The sequence below is a fragment of the Mus caroli genome, chromosome 19 (assembly GCF_900094665.2).
Source record: "Mus caroli chromosome 19, CAROLI_EIJ_v1.1, whole genome shotgun sequence".
In the NCBI taxonomy this organism is placed as follows: Eukaryota; Metazoa; Chordata; class Mammalia; order Rodentia; family Muridae; genus Mus; species Mus caroli.
In genome coordinates, this window is record NC_034588.1 from 54,906,497 (window position 1) to 54,926,884 (window position 20,388).

A 20,388-nucleotide genomic window follows, 5' to 3' on the forward strand; every position below is an offset into this window, starting at 1 on the left:
TCATAATGAAGAATGTGGGGAGAGCAGGTCGGTGATTGTGGTGTAACCACATCACCTCCAGTCTTTGACAGACTGTAACAAGTGAGGTATACAAAGGGTGTGTGGTGAGGCCACTTTATTTTACAGGCAAACCAGGACACGCACCATTGCGCAGAGAGGCCTTTCTGGAAACCATCCAGGAAGTCTGAGCTATACCTTCACTCTGTCCACCAGGACAAGCTGCAAGGGTAGACAGGAGACAAAGCCCCTCCCAAGTGATGGAAATGTCCTGATGTTTGTTTTGTAAGAACTTTTCACCATGGTGAGGCCCCTTCACAGGGAGTGATGTCCTTGCACATGACTCTCACGAAACCTGGTTCTACATTCGTACCTCTGCTTTACAGATACTGTCCCTAAGTGATGAATTCGTGAAGTCAGAGGGCAAACTCTGACATGGCTGCCCAAGCCCACCCTCTTTTCGCCCCAGCACACAATAACATCTTCCCTGGGTCAGATCTGCCTCTTCTTAGGCTAAGATTTGGGGCCCATTCTCCATGAGGCAGCTGTGGATTGTGTCCAGTTACCATGGTAGAAGTATCTAGCAGGCAGCTGGATGGACATACTGCAAAGGAGGACTCCTCAAACAGAGCTCAGAGATGTCGCAGGACCCGTACACTAATTCCCAGAGGTCCCTCTGGAGCCAACATGGGAAGTAATGGTCAAAGCAAGAGGCTCCTCAGAAACTAAAGACGCAGGTAAGAGGCATTTGGTGGCAGCAAAGATCCAGAGCTCTGACATCCTGGGATGGCAGTCATAACAGGCACTAGGCACTAAGCCAAGGGCAAAGACAGGGACAATCTAAGTCCACTGGCCACCTCTAGGGCTCTCTTCCTGAGCTTTCTACAGTGAGAGATACATTTTTTTTTCTGCTCAAAAATAAAGAGGGTGCTTAGACCAGAGGACCCTGAGAATCTGTCTTGAATTCAATTGTTTCTATTTCGTACAAAACAATCAGAAAGGCAGAAAGCAGCAAAGCCCTTTCTGCTAGACAAACTTTGCTGGAATTCAAGATCTGCTACCAGTTAGCTGTGTGGACATGAGTCACTGGGTATCAGGGTTTGGGTTCCCTCCCAAGTAAGATGTGGTGAACGTCCCATCTCCAGGCCAATACTTGGGGCATTAGTGAAGGTTCCAGGAAATAGCCTAGAAGTGCCTCTTGCATCTGATTTTTTGGTACCTGGCAGACATGCCACGGTTAAATTATCTCTGTGGTTGCCCACTGACAACCAGGACCAACTTTGAGTATGACCTCAGGGCTGCAAATGGAATAGAAGGCACCCCAAACATCTTCCAGGAAAGACAACAGTTCAACCTTGAAGCTTGAGGATTTCCCCTCACCACCCTTGCTTGTTAGCAGGCATTCTCAGGCAGGAATCTTATCACAGGATGAGTACTCCAGAGGCTGGCACTTAGAAGCACCCATGTCATCAAACAGCCTAAATTCAAGAGAAGCAACCTTCAGCCTCCAAAGGAAGTCACACCCAGGATTCTAGAGGGATCTCAACCCAGACAAAGGAGACTGAAACAAGTGGGCATTGCTTAGGGATTCTGACCCGCACCTGACCCCGTTCACAACAGAGTCCCAGTAAGCCATTCTTTCTAAGAGACCTAGCCACCAACAGCTGTGGAATGTCAAAAACAAGTCTGCAGGGGTCTAGAGTTACCCCCTCCTCCACTACAAGTGAAACAAAACCCATTTCTGTCTCTCTGACTTTATGTTCTTCTGCTGAGGAACAAATGTCGACAAGATAGAGGATGCTCCGCGAGCCCGCTGCCTGCCACCCAAACGCAGGGAACATAATTTTATACTGAGCTACGCCCGCTTAATTGTGGTGCATTAAGTATTATGTTCATTGTTTCTGAAACTGGGGAGAAATGAATAATTTATTTCAGACAAAGGAAACTCTTGAATATGAAATGCCTCATCTTTTAAAATTACAATTTGGAAGACAAGAAGGGAGAAAAAAAATAAATACCCAGAGCTAGCGAACCTTACACTACTAATAGAAAACACTGCATTGACTGCTTCTATGTTGTTTGCAAACATTACATTTTCAAAACCTTCTCCAGCATTCATGGGGGAGGGGAAATAATGAGGGAGGGGGATAATGGGGGGAAGGGGATAATGAGGGAGGGGGATAAATGAGGGAGAGAGAACATTCCTTTTGGTTTTGGTTTTGGTTTTTTCCCACCACATTCACATCTATTACTCACTGGGCTCATGTATCTGATGTAAGTTTTCTGTGCTAGGGAAACCCTTTCCTCTCCCATTAAGATGCCCTGGTTGGCCGAAACTTCCTCTCCCCATATACAGACTTCCTTCCAGAACTTTCTTTTGTCCATGTTTACTGTCTCTCTTCTCCCTTCCCCCATCCCCAGGCCACTTCACCCCACTCTGTACTCTAACTCGACAACACCTCCCCATCGAGCAGCACAGCGTCTAGCACACAGAAGCCTCTGGAAAAGGTGAGCTGCTATGTGTTGTGAGTAGACACTGCATCATTTAGAGTACACCCAACTGATGCCTGCTTACTTGCTTTCCTCCTCCTCCTCTTCCTCCTCCTTTTCCTCCTCCTCCTCCTCCTCTTCCTCCTCCTCCTTCTCTTCTCCTTCAATTCAACCCATCTATCCCCACATCACGATAACAAACTGAGGCAGGAGGAGAGAGGGATTAGGAGGCACAGAAGAAGACCATTTATCCTGGTCTGATTCCTCCAGCTGTGATAAACACCACAACCAAAAATAACCTGCAAAGGACAAGGTTTATTGGGCGCACACACCCTGTTAAAATTTATCTCAAGAGGGAAGCCAGGGCAGGAACTGAAGATGAGGCCATGGAGAAACACTATTCACTGGCTTGCTCTCCAGGCTCATGTCCAAATACCTTCTTCTACTTCCAGTAAGAACTGCCCAGCGCCGGCACCACCCACCGTGGGCGTAGCCCTCCCACATCCATCATCAATCAAGAAAATGATTGACCACAGGTTTGCCCAAAACCAATCTGATGAAGGCATTTTCTCAATCTATGTTCCTTCTTCCAATAATTCTAGTTTGGGTCAAGCTGACTAAAAAACAACCAGGACGGCATTAGAAGTGCTTGCTTCCCCCTTCGCAAGCTATTCGGCAATGCTAAAGCATGCTAAGTAGGCTCTATGACCTCCAACACCCCGTAAACTGGATACTCTGTTACCTGTTAACAGAGAGACCTAGAAGGTTTTACAGTACTATTTACCTATGTTCCCATAGCTGGAGACTGCTGGAATGTAGAATTCAAACCAGGTATGTTAACTGCAAGTTTTGTGTATGTTACCACTGTGCCACACTGCATTCTACTAGAATCAAGATCCCATGCCTGCCCCTCCACCACACCTATCCTGTGAAGGACTACAGATGGCCTTCTTGGTGGATCCCCAGGGAGAGATGCTGCAGGTTTGGGGTATCTTCCCTCTAGGGAGCAGCCAGAGACAGGAACAGCACCTGTCCCGACCCCAGGAAGTCATTAAACAATGGTATGCCCCCTGGGGTCAGTGGGTATACTGTACCATCAGGTCAAATTCCTGCATGGAGAACCTTGGGTTCTTACTCAGCATTCTTGCAAAGTGTCCTGAATTCAGTAAAGAATGACCCAGGACACAGCCAAGGGAGGCATGCCACAGATGCCAGAGCAAGAAAAACGTTGACTAGAAAAGAACAAGAAATCCCATACATGATGCCCCACTCCTCTGGGGGAACAGAGGTCTGCAGAGAAGATTGCTAGCACCATCTCTGTCGTGCAGAATGGCACTGGCCTGAGAACCAAGGACCATGCCTGAGCAGCTGTCTCCAAGGGAGAGAATATGCATGGAAGGCACAGACTCACAGCAGCTTTGTCAACTGGCCCTGGGCCTCCACAAGTCTGGCCTACCCAACCATCAGTTATGGATGGGGAGGGGTCTATAGGGCCCTGACACAAACATGGGCGACTAACAGATTCTGGGAGAGGGAGGCGCACAGTGGCCAATTTTGTACTCACTGGTGAGCCCACCAAACGGTAATGGATAGTTGCAAACCCATGGTCATATAGACAGTCTTGGTTAAACCCTGGGGGATACAAAACCAACCCGAAAGTCATAAGCATGGTAGGCAGCTATGCTAACCACTATACCACCGAGTACTCTATAAATAGTCAAAATATGAAAGATACGAAAGAAGGGGGTGGCAGGGAGGAGGACACAGAAAAGGGGGAGGGAGGGAGGAGAGCATAGGAAAGGGTGAGCAGGGGTACCCACAATGCATGACACACACACATATGAAGGGATTTATTAATAAAAGACATCAAAGCTAGTCAAGACGTTCCCAGGTGAGGGAAGTCCATCCCTCTGGGTAATCAACTGCTCCCTTCTCAGGACTACACTGAGCCTCCTGGGGTTTTCCTCACTCACTGTACACTGTTTCCTTCATATCTATCCACAAAACAGTAAAAGAGAACTCTGAGAAGGCAGGAAAGGGAAGTGGTCTACCTAACTCTGAGCCACTAAACTCCCCCAGCTCCAATATCTGTGAATGAATTTGGCAAGAATAAAATTCTATCATCCTGAAAAACTTAAAAAAAAAAAAAAGCAAAAAAAACCCCACCCAACTGACCAATTATTCTAATTCTAAAATAAAATATTATAACATATGATATATTCCATATAACCTCAGCATGTGATCCATAAAACATTTGTAGCATGTGTCATTATATTTATATATATATATATATATATATATATATATATATCACATGCCAAGCTACACACATGTGTGTAACATTTGATTATGTATTACATTTATCACATATATATGGGGCACAGTTAACAGATGTTAAATACCTACTTATGAAAGTTCAGTATATAACCTAACACTGTGCCTGTATTAGTGGGTGCTACTACGTGAATCCTGGAGCTAATTTCATACAAAAGAACGCTGGCTTTGCCACAGCTTAATTTTTATTTCTTCACATTCATGTGTGTATGCAGTGTGCACATGTGTACATGCATGTACCATGCAGGTGAAGGTCCGAGGCTGATGTCAAGTATCATCCTGATTCACTAAGGCAGGGTCTCTCATTCAAACTTGGTACTCGCCAATGTGGCTGGCCTTGCTAGCCAGCTTGCTCTGGGGTATCCTCTGTCTCAGTCTTCTAAGGCTGGATCTGTATACAGACTGACATGTCCACCATCTGAATTTGGCTTGGGTTCCAAAGATGTGAACTTTGGTCTGCATGTTTGAGCAGCAAACACTTCAATCACAGAGCCATCTTTCCGACCCAGGCTACAACGTAGGTGTATGTACTCTGGTTGACTTTACTTAGGTCACAGTGATCATATCCACCAAGCTGCGGATTGGACTCAACAAGGATTACCCAAGCTGTTGCCCCTAAAATTCCTAGACATTCCATTTCGTCTCACCTCTCACATTTACTGCCCTTTCTTCTCCTGAATGACCACGGTGAGGTTGCTCACTTCTAGTTGGAGTATGCTCAAAGTTTCTGCCACCATTTCCCCATTCAGATGCCACTCCTCTGCTCTGCAAAGGCGGGGCTCCATTGGGGACCCCACCCCAACCCAGGATCTAGTGATCTCCTGCATCTGCTTCATCAAGGGTTTATTTGAAACTCGTAGGAATGAGGATCAGTGAACCGTTTCATAAACATGAGCTCTAAGAAACCTGCTGGTCTTTTCCTACCAACAGTGCAATCAATACTGATTTTCATACATTATTAAGTGTTCGAGAAATGACAACGTGCATAAAAGTAGGTAAAAGGAATAACACAACAGCTGGGGAGGTGCTTCCTGGGCGATTTGCTGGGGCGTAAAGGGGAGGGGCATAAGGGGGAGGAGCGTAAGGGGGGAAGGGCGTAAAGGGGAGGGGCGTAAAGGGGAAGAGGGTAGAAAGGAGGGGCGCCAGCCAGCTTGCTGGAAGACAAATGAATAGCGTATTAGGTCACCTTAAAGTGGGACTCAATCTGTATTCCTTTCTTTACCACTGTGTAATGCTATTTATATGACAACATGACAAAAAGTGGCCCCAGGCATTCTGCTCCACTTTAGAAACCTTCCTGCCTCACACAGAAATGAAAAAGGACAGAACGCAGAAATTGCATCTTTGGTTAATATTTCTGCAGTTCCGCCGGAATGGTTTTAATAGCGAGCGTGTTCTGGATTCCGGGTCTCAATTAAGAACCCATCAGAATGCAGGGCCAAATATTAAAATAACAGATAGTGGCTTATATTTCAACTTTAAAGGCTCTTTGTCAAACAGTGTCTTAACGTAGAAGACAGGAAGAGAAGCTGGGAATTGAACAGGAAGGGAAAAGGGGGCTAAATTTCTCCTTTGGAATAAAGAACCCAGATTCGTGCTTCCCATGCCTGCAGAAGAACAGAAAGAGGGCTATATGGAGCCATGGGAACAAAATGCAAGCTCATCCAGGTACAGGCTGTTTGGTCCTGAGAGTACTGCTCAACCTCTCTGAGCTCAAATTTCCCCCTCAAAAATCACATGGCACAGTACCTACCTTTAGTGAGCTGGGAGTGGGCTGTTCAGTAAAGAGACACACAGCAGTGACTTCTCTGTGAAAGACCCCTCCCCTTTCACTCCCCCTTTTAAAAAGGGAACAGACGTGGGGGACACATGGGCTGAAAGAGTCCCAGATGGAACCGTGGACTGACCAAAAATAGGCCAGTTGACCGAATGATTAAAAGTCTGTCTTATGCTAATGCATGGACAGGGCGGGCCTTCACCAATTTAGCAAGAGTAAATTACAATTGATTTTCAAAGAAATTGCTTGTTCTTGTCCCTTTCCTCGGCTGTGCCACACACAGCTGCCTCTGCTTCTGTCACAGCCACGACCAACTGAGCACTTGTCAAGGAAGACCTTTTTGAGGCACAATGACTGATGAGATAGCTGTTCCGAATTGCACACCCACTGTCAGTGTGCAGATACATAGGAGTACCCAAATCTCTGTGTGGTACACAGCGCGTGCACATTTCTATAGTTTTTCAGAGGGCTCGTGTGCAAGCCAGCCCATCCCTGAGCTCTGTGCTTTATGCATCTCTAGTTCCTCTGCAGATAGAAAGCAAGCTCTCCTGTGCTGTACCATTTGGACTTTTACCACAAGATCATGAAAGAGCACACCTCTAGAAACCTCCCCAAGGACTCTGCAGCCCTAAATGAAATCCTGGGCATGAAGAGAAACGGTTAAAAGATCAGAGAAGATGGGAAATCACAAGAAAGGTTAACAATGGCCGCTTTCACCCCTAATTTCTGATATGGTGATAGACCCCCTCTTAGAACATTAATTAGAATGGAAGGAGAGATGAAAGAAATGCCCACGGGACATAATAAATTAGCCCCTTATGCAAATCACCCATTCATTTCCATCAGTGACCCAGCTAGCTGAGTCTCTAAATTACAGGAAGTGGTTAGCTTCTTTTAACAAAAAAAAAAAAAACAAAAAAAAACAAAAAAAAAACCAGATGAAACACTAAGGTTTTTGTTTTGTTTTGTTTTGTTTTGTTTTGTTCTTTAACCTGAGGGCTGAGAGAATGTAAAGTAACAAATAATTTCTCATCCTTCCCCCCCCCACCCCCACAGAAACTCTGAAGAGGGACAAAAGATGAACATTAACACTGCAGCCACTGGGTCCTGCTGCAAGGGATCTATCAATTAACCCTTGTTCTGAAACAGTGGTCAGCTGTCCCCCGCCCCAGCCAAGCCCAGGCTATAGCACTCAAGAGAGACAGAAGGGAAGAGAGGCCCGACCAGGTCAAGGACAACTGAAGGGAGGCACGAAAGTGCCACGATCTGGAGAGCTTCAAATAGCAATTTAAAAGCAAGCACACACCTAATTCTGCTTGTCATCATTGTCCCTGACAATTTATGTTCCACCGTCCCATAAATTTATGGAACTCTCAGTTTTCTTATCAATAAAATAAGAGGGCTGGACCAGAATGACCTTCAAGAGATGCCCAGGGCATCTTTGTTTATCCCAATCAAACAAACTCGATCCCTGTGATTGGCTTGCTTATTTAAATATAATCCTACAACTTGTGCTTTGCCAAACTCACTTCTGGCTTTGTTTCCTCTTTCTTTCCCTTCTATTCTCCATTATCTTCTCTGTATACATTTAGCCGGTGGAGTAAATCACAGTTTATAAATTATATACAATTATATATATATATATATATATATATATATATAAAACTATACTATATAATTATACTATATATATGTGGGGGGTGGGGTGGGGGTGTGTATACACAGTGTGCGTTTGTGCATGTGTGGGTATGCATGTGCCTGTGCCACAATCAGCAGTTTCTTTTGCATGAGGATAATGTGAGAGACGAAGACAGTAAGGCCCATAAAGGTATACGATTCAGTGGAAGGACTCCGCAAGAAAAAGCAGAGCTCTGTTACAGGACAACCTAGTCTGTTGCCTTCTTCACACTGTTTAAAGGCACACGTGGCCAGTGGGAAAGGTAGACGCTAGCCTCAAGTCCCCGGCTCGTCAGGGGTTAGGCTAGCAGGTTCCTAACCCTGGACCACAGCACTCTGTGAACATATCTGCTCCATTTGGTACTTTCTCTGGAGAATTGTGTTTCAGACAACAATAAAAAAGGTATGAGGTGCTCTTTGGAAAGAACAAGCAAAAAAAAAAAAAAATGAAGAGATGACAGAAAGAAATACTTCAGGAGTCTAAAGAGAAAGAACAAGGGCAGACATATTGGCTATAAATAATTTTGCACCTTGTAACAATCTTCAGCTCATGCAATTACCTGTCACTCACTGATATTTTATCTCCCTTTTCTAAGCAGGACCTCCAAGAACACTCAAAACATGTGGCTGTCCCCACCTTCCCAGTCTTTGCTGGTGCGTGTAGACCTCTGCCATGAAGAGTCAAAGACCACCATGTCCTACGAGTTACTCACAAAACTCATCGAGGTTCACACTTAATCTAAATAACTTGATGTTGCCGTCAGGACACGGTCAGTGACACAGAAAGACACGGTTTCCTCAAGTCACCAGGCAGGTAATAAGCAAGGAAGTAAAAACTGAGAGAGAAAAAAAAAATGCATGCCAGTGTTTACACAATTGCTTACATGTTCAAGGGCCCTAAAAGGCTCGCCCTTAACAGATTTACTTAGATTGGTTGTCTTTTCCTTTTGAGCCTGTTTGCAATCTCACAGTTATGCCATAAAATGAGGCTGCCTGGGGGCAGGAAAGTGGGGGGGTGGGGAATAAAACCCAAAAGTATCAGTCTGTGAAAGTGAACCATGAGTGTCCTTAGCAGAGGCTTTGGATGAGGAAGTCTTCCCCGTCTCAAGTCTCTCCCCATCTCAAACACACTCTTGGAAGGATGCAGTAATTCTGCTGTAGAAAGATTTACAGCAAGTGGTGGGAGAGATGGGGGTCACGACGCTGAGAAGGGAAAGCTGATCACAAGGATCCTTAAGCACAGGAAGAGCTCCCTTCCGGTTGATCGGTTGATCGAGTGATTGCCACACGCTCACTCACCGAAGAGCCTGCATACCAAGAAAGAGCAGCAGGAGGCACTTGAGCCTGAGCAGAGCCCTTCAGAAAGGGCCAGCAAGTCTCATGCCCGGCTACTGAGAGGCAAGGCTGTCCTCCAGAGCCTTGGAGATAGACACAGATTTAGCATCTGGGTTGCTGAGGGTTCAGGATTGTTCCCTTCTCCAGTGTCTGGATTAGAGGATATCCTGTGTGGAAGAAAGGCCCAGTCTCAGAGTCAGGAGAGAGATGGGAGCTAAAAGGCCCCCCCCACAGTGAGTTAAAAGTGAGGAAGATTTATTGAGGACCAAAGATATCTCAGGCACCATGTTAGAATTTATACATAAGCCGGGCGTAGTGGCGCTTGCCTTTAATCCCAGCACTCAGGAGGCAGAGGCAGGCGGGTTTCTGAGTTTGAGGCCAGCCTGGTCTACAAAGTGAGTTCCAGGACAGTCAGGGCTACAGAGAAACCCTGCTTCAAAAAAAAAAAAAAAAGAATTTATACATAAAAGCATCATTAACCCACAAGAACTTATAAAGTAGATGCAACCATTTCCTGATTTTATAACCAAGGTGTCCATGTTGTGGGTGGAGCTAGGAGTCACCTACGTAGCTGAATGCTACAGAGCATGTGCTCCCTTTATCTAAGGTGACCCTGTGAAGCCTCCCTGAACACTGACAAAAGTCTAGTCACTGTACCCTGTCTACAACACAGTGCGTGGGTTGAGACAGACAGATCAGGACAAGGCTGGGAAGGCTAAAAACAGGTATATGTTGCCAGGTCAACAGGGTACCTGACCAGGAAGAAGCCTGGGAGATACCAGACCCAAGCTGACAAGACTCAAGGCCAAAGCAAAGTTCTAGCAAACAACAAGATGGAAACTCAGGGAATGGAGCAAAGCCAAGGGAACTGGCATCTCCTGGCTCCTCAGGCCCTGGAGAGGAGATGGCAGGGGGCTGGAGAGGACCTGCAGTTTGTTCATCCCACATTGGATATCCAGTAACAGGCTGTATAAGACAAGAGCCTCAGGAAGAGAGGGTACAGGGAGAAAAGGGGAAGAGATGATAGGACCCATTTTGAACATGTTAGGTTCAGGGTAACGGATAGATACTAGATGGTCTAGATGGCCCCATTTGGTTGGAAAGATTGCTTTAGAGTCTAGACAAGGCTGGAGGAGAAGAGGAGGTTCTGAATCATCCACATCCCCAGAATAGATGAGGCATGTCCAACGCATGCAGCAAAAAGAGGCTACCTATCCTTCAGCACAGCAGTGCCCTGGCAAATCTCAAGCAGTGTGGTCCTGGTCAAATCTCTTACCCACTAGGCAAGACCGTATGTAAAAGTGGAGGGCTGGCCTAGATCTCCAAGAACACTGCCTTGACAATCAGCCACCTGTGGTCATAGAATGTCTGCTCTGGACCAGAAAGGATGCTGGATGCTGAGTTGACACAGAACATAACAAGCAGTCACTGACTTCCAGTGGGAAAGACAGGCACATAAGTAGTTCTCCCAATGTGCCATGATTAACAGCTACCATAAACATAAAAGCACAGGAAACAGAAGGAGTTCTAAGTGAGGGGCTGGTCTGGGGGATTCCAGCGAGACCTTCAGAGATGAAATTTGATTGCAGCCTTGAAGAACTATTAGATGCCTCTGAAGCAAAAAGGCCTTGGCCAAAGGCCCAGGAGGGCGAACACAGAAGGAAAAACACAAGGAAGGGTCTGACTGAGGGATCTTGAATGAAAAGAGGGCACAGGGCTTCCAGGAGAGTTGAAAGATTAGGCTACAAGGGGCCCCCCTATGGGCCCAGACCACAATCAGCAGTTCTGACCAATGAAGAGAATAACAAAAGCCATACTGAGGCTCTGAAATAGACCATCAGCACCATTAGAGATTGTTCTCAAGAGCTGGGCAAGGGGGGAGGAGAAGTGCATTGGAGCAAGAGTGTGAACTGCTTCTACAGTACCCACACCGGGTGTGAAGCGAGAGCGTGGACTGCTCTTACACCACCCACACCAGGTGGTTCACAATTCCTGTAACTCCGACTGCCAGAATGCCGACGTCCTCTTCTGGCCTCCCCAGGCACCCATATGTATGTGTCCATACACACAGAGACATATAGAATTTTAAAAATACGTTTTAAAAGTAAATCAAGAACTGAGTAAATGGGATAGGATACCTGGCACAGCTCCCTACCCCTGCTCTACCGCCCCCCCACCCCTGCTCCACCCCCCCAGCCTACAACAAGAATAGCAAAGCAGTGCTGAGACTCTCTGGTGATCCATGGATAACATCCTAGACCTACGGCTCTTCTCCAATGGGCAAAGTTTTTAATGAAGGTTTTTTTTTTTTTTTTAAAGTTAGTGACATAAAGATGACGGCACAGAATATTAGAAATGGCAAGCAGAGCTAATGATGCGAATCCTTATCTAGAAATCCAGACTCAAAGGTCTGGGCACATCTTATTCCTGGATTAAACCATTCCCAATTACTCAGGCACCAAAGTTAAAGTCGTGGCATATCTGGAAATGTCTCTGACACCCACAGGCCATAGGGAAGAGGTGACAGAGATGCAGTCTGGGTTGTCATCTTACCAAGTCGTCGCGGGAGGTCTCAGCTCTGACATGCTTTCTTACACCTCACTCACTATCCACTTTGACTCTATGTGCGGGAATCCTGGCAACTCCTGACTCTCCCTAAAATGCAAGCTCACAATCAATACTTAAATCCTTACAGCTTCTCTTCTGCTTTCTGCCCAAGAGATCATAGCTCGTCCTTCACACCCTCGCCTGCCCACACTATTCTCTTGGCTCCGATTGCACTTGCACTTTCAAATGGTCTCCCTGCATTGTTCTTCGTTTCTGAAGAGTCAAAGAAAAAAAACATTCCAGCAGGTTCACCCTCCCTTCAGGCCCATGGTTAGCAGGTAGAGGGCCTGTGAGCTAGAGAAGAGACTATAGGCTGAAGTCTAGTGGCTGGGTTCCCAGGAGATTCTTCATTCCCTGCCCCATCTCATGCCCCGCCCTATTTCACCAACCTTCTCTCTCATTGGCTCATTTCTCCCTTGTGTTATTCAGGCCCCAGACTCTTAGAAACCACACTGGCTGTGAGCATAGCTCCTCACGTCCCTCTTTGTGCGCCTTAGAGGACAAACACAAGTGTAGACATGCCGACTATCCACGGAAATACTGGCCCCATTCAGCGGCTTCATTTCCTTTCCACAGTCGGGCTTCAGAAGAGAAAAACGTTTTTTGGATTATATTTTATTGTTGTTTTTGTTTTGTTTTGTTTTTCGAGACAGGGTTTCTCTGTGTAGCCCTGGCTGTCCTGAAACTCACTCTGTAGACCAGGCTGGCCTCGAACTCAGAAATCCGCCTGCCTCTGCCTCCCAAGTGCTGGGATTAAAGGCGTGCGCCACCACGCCCGGCCTTTATTGTTGTTCTTTTCCTTGTTCCTGCCAGGCCACATGTAGTAATTCCCCCACAAGGCCTTTTATCCAGTTACCAAGACAGCTTTGCGTTTTAAGACTCCAAAGAAAACGGAAACAAACATGTCCTTTAGGGGAAATCACAGAGTCCCTAGCATCTGCCTGCCTCGGCCGTCTATAATCCTCAATGAGGGGTTCTAGCCGTTCATCACTCTGCCCAGCTTTTGTGTAGGTGCTGGGGACCCAAACTCAAATCTTCGTGTTCACACAGCTATCACTGAGCCATCTTCATGGCTAGACTTTCAATCATGTCAGTGGGAAGGTTCTGCTCACACTTGACTTCACGTCACACCTGGCATGGTCATCCAAACATGGGATCCTGGGTGGTTACTCCATATGTAGGAGTGATCTGTCCTGGTGTCCTCAGAGCTGTGCCCAACACGGAACAGATACTCCAGAAACCATGAATCCAAGAGTGAAAAGGTACACCTATCATCTGCTTCTGACTCCATCTGACAGAGGCCATACAGACTAATGTGCCAAACTCAATGACTTCAAACCCCTCAAGGCTCCATTTGGCTTTACCATATCCACTTAAGGAAACATAAACACTGTCAAAGGTCAGGGCTCACTGGGGCTAGGACCTAAGTCAATGCCCTTGAGATACCCAACTGACACTCTAAATGAAGCCTTCCTGCCTCTGCTTAATTCATTATGACTTTCAGATACTCAAATGGATGGGTCCCACACACTTAGGATCCTGTCTGCTGTGAAAGTAGACCTGCCTGGGTTTATTTGTTCAATAAATAAGAGAAACTTGGTCTGGGAAAAAGATTTTTCTCATATTCATCAAGGGAACTGAGACAAGTCAGTAGCACCCCAGAAATAGCCTTGCTATTTAAAAGTGTTACAGGAGCACCGGGGTACAGGGAAGGAATGGGGGTGATCCCAGTTTTCCTTCAGACCCACAGACTAGAGAACTGGAGGTCACTTACTCCAACTGCCTCATTATACTAAGAAGAGCTGAATGACACTTCAAGGGACGAAGAGTCTGTGCAAAGCCCCATACTTAGCTCACTGTAATTCTGAAATTAAATCAAAAAGGCCCTTATTTATGGGGGTGGGACACACCCTCCAGTCCTCAGTGAGACATGATGCTCTCATGGCAGGCAGCAGGTAAGAAGCATGAAGGAGGTCAGAGGTCAGGCTCCCAGGCTCCCAGTACCTCATTAGTTACATCCCTACCTAGCCCATCCACCAATCCTTCTTTGAAAGCACACTGCTCGTTTATCTCTCTCTCTCTCTCTCTCTCTTTCTCTGCTCAAGACTCGGTCCTTGCAAGGCAGAGAAAAGCAGTCAAGATTTAGAGTAAATATTACCAAAAAATTCAGGAGAACATGAAGGTCTCAGATACTAATTTATAGCCGCATGTCTAACTCCAATCTCAATCTCTCTCTCTCTCTCTGTCTCTCTCTCTCTCTCATACACACAGAGAGACACCCACACACACATAGAGGGATGGGGCAGAGAGAGAAAGAGATCCGTTAAAGAAAAAAGTCATATATAGAGATGCATCTCAAACTTCATATATTTATGAAGGACCCATCCAGGTAGATCTTGCTAAAATGCAGGTTCTGATTCAATAGGTTTAGATGCGACCTGAGATTCTAACTTCCTTGATGTCTGTCTGTGCCAACATCGTGTAGATGAACAACCATGAACACCTTACAATCAAACAAATCCAGCTTTGACCTCTGCATTTCTGACCCCTGTGATCACAAGCTAGTTTCCCATCATCCCCAGGCCTCAATCTGCCCCCTCCATACAGAGTGTGAGACAGTGCTAAGAGCTCCCAACACAATGCCTGGCATAGCTCAGTAAATGTCAGCAGCTGCCTCTAAGATTCATGAGGACCAGGATTATAGCTGGCTGGCAGCCAAAACCACGATAGTGAGAACACAGTAGGTGTCCGATGGATATCTGACCAATGAGGGCATATCCAACACATTCGTAGACTATCAGAATGTGCACTGCTCCCTCAGTCCTGTGCATTTCTGCATAAAAGCCTAAGGCATGTAAAATACCAGAACCCTCTCATCAGCATACCATCATCTCTCAGAACCAAATCCAACACTACCATTGTGTTTAACCACCAAGACATGTGCAGTTTGTGGGGGTGAGGTGCACTTGAGAAAATGTCTTAACTGTAAATAAGTAAAGACAGCCTCAGTCTGGAATCTGTATTTCATTAAGAGAAGTCACCGCCTTGCCTCTTACATGCGGGCTGTCTAAATGCAAAAGCGATGAGAAAAGGACTGAATGCTTAAAACTTCCGTTCATTTCCAAACTGAATGCAGAACTGGAAGAAAAGCCCAAACAAGCTGAGGGCAAGACTCTACGTCGCAGGGCCACTGGTTCAGGACTGTTTCCTCTCAGATGAGCTCACACTTGCTCGGGACAAATCGGAGCGAGAACAAAAGTGAGCGGGTGCCACGTTTCAAATCAATGTCAGCTGTTAAATCCAGGACAACAAGTTGGTCTACCCACAATCCCTCTACAGATTAAGGTTATCTCCTCTGCTCCTTGAGGACAGTGGCATCCTGAGAGCAGATTCCACTCCGCTGAGACACTGTGTAAGGTTCAGCCACAGGAATATGATTGCCACCTACAGACAGCATTGTTCCCTTTGCCTAGAGCTAGCCAATCATATTTCATTGTTTTTTTTTTTTAAAGTCAATGCAGTCACCTCCCTCCAGGCACTTCCAAACCACCACAGCACTTCATTGAGAACTACTCTCCACTCAGACATCCATGGCTACATGGTCTACTTCTTCACTATCAACACCTCACTTCTGATTTCCCAGAAACCTCCCTCAACCTGTACAGTATGAGGAAGCTCGCCAGAGGGCAAGTCAGCAGAGTCGGCCGACAAAGGAATCATAGTGGAAGTATAAATCAGCTTACCTGATATGAACGGGACTGCCCGGAATATATCTGACAGCCTGCTGTTAACCGGCTCGTACGGGGAATCTTCCAGTAGGTCATTTCCTAGAAATGACAGGAAGATTGGGCTCAGCCCTGGAAAACAGGCATATTTCAAACAGGGTTTCACTGCTCATCCGGAACCCCTAATCGTGTTATAACTGTGTACCAAGGAGATGCTGAAATTCTCAAAGATTTCACATGAGAGTTATGGGATATGGTTATTTCCTTCTCATTCCTCTGCCTTTGCCGTCCTCGCTCTTCCCAGAGCACCTTGTAAAATATTGGAGAAGAACCCGAGCTTGCCAGAAAACTCTCCCACTCTTTGCAAAGGAACTGAAATCTGAGAGGAAACAGCCAGTGACGTCACACACTTTGCTTGTCTCCAGGAACCAATGGAAGAAAGGTGACCCAGGAGAGAGGCCCTAGTTCTGTTAGCTCCCAAAACCAAAGCATGTGGCCTGCAAGCAGAATTCTGGCTATTCATACGATTTTTTAGAAGTGGCAGCTGACAGTCCAAGCGTCTGTATTATAAATGTTAGTGAGTTTCAGTGAAGAGCGAATGTATGGGACACTTCGGAGGTCCATTTGCAGACTCCCTAAATCCCACTGGAATGGGCAGTTGTGACTGCTACTCATGTGCTTAACTGTGGTTGAACCTCAGCAGCTGGCTCAAAACCCAACTAATCTAAAATGACAAATGGTTTTCCACCCATGTATCTTTGAACTGGTGTGGTGGGGGGAATGAATAGAGAGCAGAGTTCACTGGCTCTGTAATACGTCTTTATCCTGTCATAAGAAAAGAAAAGAGGACACACCAGTGGGACTACTACTCTCTGGGCGCAGTGAAAGCTCGGGTGGGCGGCTGAAAGGTGGGTTCTGAGGAGTCCCCACTCTGATGTTCTAACTAGGTTTCAGGAAGGTCAGTGGGGTCCCAGGGGTGCCCCCACCCCCTCATGGTTTTTCCAACAACCAACTCCAACAATACTGCTCAGCTGCAGCAGCAAACACCAGCTGCCTCTGTCCCTAGAGGCCAATGAAAGGTCCTCATTCCACAGCTGGGAGAAGTGAGCTGAGGATGAGATCAGCCAGCTTAGCCCCAGTACCGACTGGACTGAGGTTGCCTCTGGCCTTCGGAGAGGAAGCCCAGCACGCTGGTGGGGGCAGTAGTGCATACCCTGCAGGCTCTGGTACATGCTCCAGTAGATACGCAGACAATTCTTCTCTTTCTTCATGCCCCGCTTGCAGCGGCAGTTGTAGAGAGACTTCTGCTTCAAGGCCTCCATGGCGCTGCGGCACTCATCCTTGGCCTCGAGGCCGGATGTCAGGCTGAAGTTGGTTTCCTTGCCCGCCACGCACTGCCTCAGTGTGCGGTACTTGGTGCTGCAGCTCTGTTCCTTCAGGCACTGATCACTGGCTTTCACACAGTCCAGGCGGTCCCCACCACTCACCTCGGCCGACATCAGCAAATCTACAGGGTGAACAGAAGAACGTTTGAACGCAGCAGACTAGTGGGTACCCTGATTCCAGGTCCTGGAAGGGCAGGGCATGATAGACCTCCACCATCATTCTGAGGGGGCAGATTAGGGAGGAAGCTGGTCCACCCCTCTTCTGGAATTTTCTCACCCCGGGAATACTGCCATCACGCCCCTCCCCGGCTCAACAAGGAAGGTTCCACTGGCTGCCTTAGCGGGATTTGCCGGGGATTCCGCGCAGCCCCAGCGTCCCAAAGCAGAAGCAAGCACTCCTGACCGGCTGGCTGCCCCGCCTCCCCAGGCACCCGAGGCTGCAGTGTCTCCCGGCCAGCAGCGGGCACAAGGGCACTGAGCTGAACAGCGAGGCTGGGCGCTTGGCACCCGTAGCGCTCTGAACGAAAGGCAGAGTGCCACAGTCTGCCCCGCGGGTGCGCAGAGACGTTATTCCCTGAAAAGTTTTCCATTCCAAGTTTGCTCTCTTCCGACCCCGGCGGTATTTGACCACACTCCACCTGCCGGAGCGTCTCAGGGAGCTCCGACTTCCAAAGGGGAGCAACGCCCTGGGATGGAAGCCTACGACACCTCAATTTTCCACCAGGCTGGGTTATTAGTTTTTGGGTTTTTTTTCACCCCCTTTAAACACGGCAAAATAAAATCAACCGCTCAAAGATGCGCCACCACTGCTTCCCAAACCCAGAGATTCTTGAACCTCTTCACCCCCTAGCGAAACTTCTTCCACCCACACTCAAGGCACCCACCCGCAATTCTGGAGTGACTGCCGCAAGGGACCCCCATGAAAGACTCTGGATGAGAAAGCCAGCAGCGGCCTCGACTTACCCAGGAGTGGCAGCGCGAAGTACAGAGTGGCTAGGAACATGGTGCCGCCGCGCAGCTGGTCCCCGCCCCCCCAAAATCCAAAGCCGCCACCGGATCTCGCGGAGAAAGCTCAGCGTGCAGCGATCCCCGGGCGACTGCGCTCCTCTGGCCACTCAAAGTTAAGCTCCATCCAGGGTGAGAGCGGACTCCCCGTTGCTCTGCCGCCCACCGCCGCCAGGGACTCAGCTCCGAGCGGGCGCGAGGGCGGGAGGCGGACCGGCTTTTAGGGGTTCAGTTCCGACCCAACCTGGAAGGGAGAGCGCGCTTTGAAATGAGAGCCCAGAGTGCTGAAGCCTCCAGCTCCCGCCCCTCTCCCCTCCCCCGCTCCCGCCTCGGGGGACTTCTCAACGCTACCCCCACTCGGGTCCGAGAGCAGGAGGTGCGGGTTCATCTATTACGGGCACGAGGAAGCTCCAGAACTCGGGTTCTGGAGCTGGTAAGGTCCGCTAGGGCTCCCAACGTTCAAAGCTGGAGGCTATCGCGTACAACCCAAGAGGCTGAACGCAAGCAAATAAATAACCATTACTTTCAGAGCAAGCGCCGGAAGCTAGCTGGCGCTGCCCGGAGTCGGAGCCTCGGTGGCGAAGGCTTCTTAGCCAACCCCGCTGGACCAAGACCCTGCTCCGAATCCGGGAAGTTGGCCGCCCTCCCTGGCTCTCGCCCGACCACTCACTTGCTGGCTCGATCACTAGCGTTCTAGCTCTTCTGTCCCCGGCCACCTATCGCTACCCCAGTCACCATCATCCCCTCCCCTGGACGAGCCTCTTTTCCCAGGCAGTCCGGCAAGAGGAAACTGACATCCCGCATCCCGCCTGGAACTGAAACCTGGCTTTTTCGCCCCTACTCCTACCTGCCGCTCGTCCTGGGCTCCTTCCTAGACTTCAATGCTTCACACGCACTTGCCTAGCGCCCGAACTCCTGTGCATCCACACCACTGCCCCGGGAGAGCAAGCTAGCCCACAGCATCTGCACACCCCAGCAGGTGCAGCCCCGCACCACTAGCGCCCCCCTGGCCCCAAAGTTGGATGGAGGACGCCAGCAAAATGGAAAGGGATGGCTGGAGGGGAGGTGGCGATGGGTTCTCAAGTGGAATGAGAAAACTCTAAATGCCACAAACCTGAACCCAATTGACCCGTGTCCAGCTGCAGCGAGTAGCCAGTGTTTGTTTATTTATTCTTTGGGGTGTCCCCGCCTCCTCTTTCTCTTTCCGGCCTCACTTTCTCTGTGCTAGGTAAAAAAACNATGCCATAATCTGCTACAGCTCGGAGGACAGAGTTGGCCAGGACGATTTCCGAGCAGACCTCCCCGCCCCGGCTCGATGCCGGGTAGGGATGTCAGCGGTTATTGGAAGCGGTGGGAGGATAGCATGCCCAGATTGGTTTTGGCTAAAGGCCCCTCAGGCTGCTTCTGCTCCTGCCTCCGGGCAGCGCAGGGTCGGCTCTTATGTGAAGCGCAGTTCCTCCGTCCGCCACATCAGACTTACAGGCTGGCTGGCGGTGGGACCCAAGGCCAACACGCAAGCAGGCTCAGGACCCGCAGCGCTACGCCGCCGCCGTCGCGGAGACTGCGCACCCCCACCCCCTTCAGTGCACAAGGGCTCTTTCTTTAGTGCAACACAGCAACCCATCCAGACCCTTTTGAACACAAAGTTGGTTTTTTTTCTCCACGTCATTCTCGGCTGTGACTCAAGACTTGGCAAGATTCAGACTCACTCAGACCTAAGCCCTGAGTGGCGATCCAGGATTCACCCACCCATTGATAAAACGCTGTGCGAGCTCACGCACCTCTCTCCTCCTGCTATGACAGCGAGACAAAGCAAAGCCCCCCCCCCAAGCCCACTGCACTGAAGTCTGATCAGACCCAGCTTTAGATAATTTTATAAGATGATTTCCATCTTCACTGTTTCAAGAGTAAATTTTTTTCAAAAAAATTTTATAAACAGAACACATCCACAGCCCTTCACCCCAACTTCAAGGGTCGCTCCAGCGATGCTGCTGAACCCTGCTCTCCGTGACACCCGCTGTCCTTTAGGGGTCCAGAGATCTGTCTAGAGTATGTC

The 20,388-nt window shown here is 48.3% G+C and overlaps 1 protein-coding gene across 5 annotated transcripts in view; it reads right to left on the reverse strand.

Moving 5' to 3' along the window:
• The window catches only part of Gfra1 (GDNF family receptor alpha 1), a 224,165-nt gene extending 204,410 nt beyond the window's left edge, over positions 1-19,755 (reverse strand). For 2 of the 5 annotated variants that reach the window (XM_021151507.1, XM_021151503.1), the window contains exons 1-4: positions 19,180-19,384; positions 18,291-18,576; positions 17,156-17,449; positions 15,961-16,044 (exon numbers count right to left, since the gene is read on the reverse strand). In XM_021151507.1, the coding sequence (XP_021007166.1) occupies positions 15,961-16,044; positions 17,156-17,449; positions 18,291-18,330 (418 nt within the window). In that variant the 5' untranslated portion in view covers positions 18,331-18,576; positions 19,180-19,384. Of the gene's footprint in view, positions 1-15,960; positions 16,045-17,155; positions 17,450-18,290; positions 18,636-18,683; positions 18,830-19,179; positions 19,385-19,446 lie in introns of those variants that run through there. The other 3 variants (XM_021151505.2, XM_021151504.2, XM_021151506.2) reach the window with 3 other exon arrangements.
• Between the last annotated feature and the right edge of the window lie 633 nt (positions 19,756-20,388).